Genomic DNA, 4803 nt, shown 5'->3' on the forward strand with positions numbered 1-4803 from the left:
CAAAAAAATTTTTTTTTTTTTTTAACAGCTTAGAATGTAACCGAAGCAGCCAATGGGAATGTGTGGAAAGAAAACATCACTTGGTTAAATTATTATTTATTTATTTTTAAACCACTAAATAAATAACCCAACAGGCTGAAACCAGCATTTTTTTTTTTAAATGCAGATACATCAATTCGATGGTTTAATGTTGAAAACGGACTGTGAGATTATGACAGTGTATTTGGAATGATGACAGAAATGTGCTGCACAAGAACGTCCATAGGAAAGGAATAAGACAGAGGTGCAAAGGTTAAACAGTTAATCTGTGTAAGCTAATAAAGCTCAGAACCCGTGCATCCATGAGAGTGATGGAGGATATGCACTTACCTAGAAACCTTCACATCAACTCAGCTGTTATCCACTCACATCCTGGCTACAAAAGGGCTTTAAAAGGATGAGACCTAAAGAAATAGTCTGGCAAAAGCCAGTCTCATGCATCAACTTGAAACTATAATAAAGCTCAAATATCTCGAACTCATCTAGATCGAAGTTTGTTATTTTCGTTATCAGTTTAAAGAGTTTGTGGAAATTGGTACGTCTGATGGACTCATTCATTTATTATAGGCTAGTTTGATTCAAATTAATTTATTGGATTACATTATTAACACCATTGCAGTCACAAATTATGGCTTCTTATAAAAAGAGTTGCAAATCTGAAGCAAATATATAAACCCAATGTGAACTCTACTACCTCACAAACCGTAGTTAATTATCTGCTGACCATTTCTAGAAAACAATACCCTTAGGTTGTTCAGTGGAAAGAATGGGAATATTTTTTAATCATATATATAAAAGAGAAAAAAGGAGGGTCTAAAATTAGCCAATATAAAATTCAGTAAGATCACGTGTAAATATTGAAAAACTGACAAAAATGTACATTTTGTATTAATTTTATTGTAAGATGATTCGTGGAAAAGAGCAGACTATCTTACATACATTACTGTAGTAAATGGATTAGTTTGCAGTGGGTTTCATAACTGAAGATATATTTCCCAGGATCGTCTGGATCCCACTGGCTCCCTTGTGGATAAGATTTGAGGTACAGGATCTGTTAAACAGCATGTGGAAAACGTGGTGGAAACAGACAGAGATTACAAAGGCAGCAGTTCAAACCTAATCAGAATCTGGGCCGAGAGCCAGTGGATGAGAAGAACAGAAGATCCTGGTTTAACAAATCTGATCTCTTCTTAGTCTCAAATTAGTTAGTCAGGTAATCATAAAACCGTATGTGATCAAAGAGCCCTCAGGAGGAGGAAACAAAGACACGAACAAGAAGCTGACAAGACATTTACTCTCCAGCAGTCTCTTATTTCTTCTTTTTCTCTTGTGTGTTGGTGAACCAGGCGTCCAGCAGCTTTTTGCTGTAGTAGATCTGCCAGCCATGTACTTGAACTGAAATAATCAAGACTAAGTACATTATAGACACGGCAGAGAAGCCAAAGATGAACCTATAAGCTTTGCCGTGGCGATAAAGCTGCTGAGCCACAGGAAACATCTCCATCCCTCCATAAAGAATAGGAGCGACACAAAAAAGCCCGGCGCTGATCATTGAGATGACCAGGTAGCTGATGTTGTTTTTCGGCAACGCCATGAAGCTGAAGACTGTGGGTATGATGCTCAGAAGATACGTGTACTCCCATTGGTACGGAGAGGCCACCACTTTATGGGACACCAGGTTCAGCTGGCTGACCACCACCTGTGCTGCTACAAGAAACCAGACCACTGCATGAGCGATGTTCAGCTTCTTGATCTCAGACTTCAGGGCCACACTGGGGGGGATTGAGAAGGGTCAGTTCAACAGGATCAGAGGAACTTTGTAACTTCAGAGATTAATCCTGTAATAGATTAGTAGTTTTAAGGGGTCATTCCCTAAATATGCCCCATCCATCATGTCTTAATTTATTGGATAACATGTTAATAATCATGCAAGTTTATTACCTTTTTATTTTAATATAACAGTTTTGTGAGCATAGATGAATTTTAAATAATTGCAGTACTTTGTCTAGGACTACAAGTGGATTATCCCAAGTTCCAAGGAAGGTCAAGCAAGGTTCCCGCTCAATGAAGGGCCGTAAACGTAGAACACATTGCTAGTCCTAAGCAGCGGTTTTAAGTGCATGTCTGTGTGAAGTTAAAGGACACAAGCTCTTGAAGCTCCGCCCCCTGTGCTGGGAGCAGCAGCTCATTTGCATTTAAAGGGACAGACAAAAACTGTGTTTTTACTCACCCTCAAAAAGTGAAAATTTTAGCATGCTATATAAAAATATCTATGTGGTATGTTGAGCTAAACCTTCACATACATCAAAGACTTATTTTACATCTTGTGAAAAGGGCCTTATTCCACCCCTTTAACTTGAGCGCAGCGTTTTGATAATGCAAGACGCATGTGCAGTGCAACAGCTCATAGTAGTAGCTCGACTACTACTGTGTTTGAGATTTCATGTTTTCATGATGGTGTCAGGCTGAAAGGTGCTATTATTATCATTATATTATATGATATTACATATTATAAAACATTTACTGCTAATAATATTATTATCCATGTGGAGACCCTCCCCACAACGTAGGGAATACCAGGACACACACTGCATAGACACTTCTGGCTTCACAGCAGGTTGTGTTTGCTGTAGATAACTCAAACTGTTTTTTATTTTTTTATTTTATGTGCCAGTGGTCACAATACTACATAATACAGCTGAAAAAAGTAAACTAGGCATGATGTTTAATATGAATGAGTGTGTCTGGATTTTTCATAATGTTTTACTTTTATACATTTTTAAGTCGCATTTATTTAGTTCTTTGTTCAATCTCAAACCATTATTTTATTTTTATTATTAAGATGTCTGCACAAGAGTTAACTGTAAACAGTGGAAACATTAAACTTTGCTGAAATGAAAAGTCTTGCTTTGGTCTACATAGTGTTCTGTTAACTCCACTAATCTATAATTACTAAACCTCAAAATAGAAATGTGTTCATAAAAACTAAACTAAAACTAACTAAACCATTAATGAAACTAACTAAAACTAAAAATGAAATGTACAGCAAAATTGAAAACGATATTAAAATAAAAAATTAACTTAAAAATGCACAACTATGATAACATTGGTTCCAAGGTACTAACGTTAAGCACATTCTAAAAGGAAAAACTTACAATTTACTTAGAAATACAGTACAACGCACAGATAACGTTACGTAGTAGTAAATGGATTTTCTGAGGCGCTTTTTGTTTTCAAGAGTTCAAAAGTACTGTACAACAGGAAAAACAATACGCGGAAGAGACACTGTAAATACAAGATTAAAATATTACTACGAATCATATTGTTTACATTACATTCACTCCGGTTCACAACATACGTACCTCATCTGATAATGTGCCGCCACGCGCTCGCGGTGCTGAAAGTCGCTGCCATCCGTTCCTGTGGCGCGCGGCCCTGCTCGTGATGCCATGGCAACCCAACACCGTCGAAGACAACCTGAGGTAAAGGTAAACCTCGGAATTTACCTCACTCACTTCTTCTGTGTGAAAGTCTACATGAGGCAAAACACGAACAGCTCACTCGCGTTGCAGTTTGCCAAGCGCACATGTTGCAAGGACACAAAATTAACCAAAGTGTAACGTTACTAAACCACGGAAAGACAGAAAAGTTACCCGAGAAACACGAATAGAGGCTGGAGGTTCACAGGCTCGTGACACTTTTCCATATTTTTTCAAACGTGCAAGTAACGTAACGTTAAATGGTGACCGTGACTCATTCTGCCTAATATATTTTGGGTTTCACGTATACATTTATATTAGAAAAAATACAAGTACATGATAAAAAATAGTATCTCACCATGGAATAAACTTATCATTTTGTAACTTACAGCGATAACTGTAGCCTATACTTTTGACTAAATGATTATTTCACAAAGAATGGCACTATGGATGCAATGTAACGTTACGCTTCCGTAAATCCTTCACTTTACCTTTTTGTCTCATATGACTTTAACCAAACTATAGCTTGTTATTGCAAAAACTACAAATACTCTTTCTATTTCCGAAAGCTAAATATCATACTGAGAATCCTGCTTTAGTGAAGTACTTTTAAACTTCATTGTAGTTTTTGTTTGTTCATGACTTCACGACCTTGTACTGATCCGTAAAACAGCTTAAGTTGATCCTAAATAAATCCACGCATAGTATGATTTATTATTGAATATTACTGATTGTCAAGGTATTTCTGATTCTAAAACAAAGATCACAACTATCTGTCACTCAAGCCAACTTCTACGGCTTTTGCTGACGCTTCCTACAGATACAGTACTTCATTTCATACAGAAACCATAACGTTACATGTTCATTCACAGTCATAATCGGCTTTACAAACGAGCAGACGCGCACTAATATATATCAAACTTATGAACACACATAGTATAAAATGCCTACCTTATTTTGAACCAGCAAACAACTTCATATACTCAGACACAGTAAAAGTAGCTCTTCTTCTACATGTGCGTTCGTTTGGACATACTTCAATATCGCCCTCACTGGTGCGGAGTGGAACGACTAATGCTTATGAAAATAGTTTCGAGATTTGCATCTAGAGGATTGATACAAAGGATACGCACACTTGGTTATTAAATTATGCATTACATTGGTTAAATCAATCGGGAAAATATGTAAAACTTTTGTGTCATTCTAAGCTCTTTGTTGGTCTGTTTAAGGTCTATTTAACTCTCATCCTTCTCTCACGTCCTGGAAAAAATCCTTCCCTCGTGTT

At 36.9% G+C, this 4803-nt stretch overlaps 1 protein-coding gene across 2 annotated transcripts; it reads right to left on the bottom strand.

Moving 5' to 3' along the window:
- Nucleotides 1-916: 916 nt before the first annotated feature.
- Nucleotides 917-4598, bottom strand: jagn1b (jagunal homolog 1b). 2 transcript variants are annotated; one of them, XM_082137637.1, is made up of 3 exons: nt 4470-4598; nt 3402-3571; nt 917-1811 (listed from the first exon to the last, which is right to left on the bottom strand). In XM_082137637.1, the coding sequence occupies exons 2-3, from the start codon at nt 3488-3490 to the stop codon at nt 1349-1351; spliced, it is 552 nt and encodes a 183-aa protein (XP_081993763.1). In that variant the 5' UTR covers nt 3491-3571; nt 4470-4598; the 3' UTR covers nt 917-1348. The 2 variants fall into 2 exon arrangements, with proteins under 2 accessions (XP_081993763.1, XP_081993764.1); XM_082137638.1 differs by having other exon boundaries at nt 3402-3516; nt 4470-4564.
- Between the last annotated feature and the right edge of the window lie 205 nt (nt 4599-4803).

Source organism: Leuciscus leuciscus, assembly GCF_965113295.1.
Source record: "Leuciscus leuciscus genome assembly, chromosome: 15".
In the NCBI taxonomy this organism is placed as follows: Eukaryota; Metazoa; Chordata; class Actinopteri; order Cypriniformes; family Leuciscidae; genus Leuciscus; species Leuciscus leuciscus.

What these genes read in the sequence shown, in the direction of transcription:
- jagn1b (XM_082137637.1), bottom strand. Translation starts at nt 3,490, where the DNA reads ATGGCATCACGAGCAGGGCCGCGCGCCACAGGAACGGATGGCAGCGAC. An exon ending in GCGGCACATTATCAGATGAG is followed by an intron (nt 1,812 to 3,401) that starts GTACGTATGTTG and finishes AATCCCCCCCAG; the next exon opens with TGTGGCCCTGAAGTCTGAGA.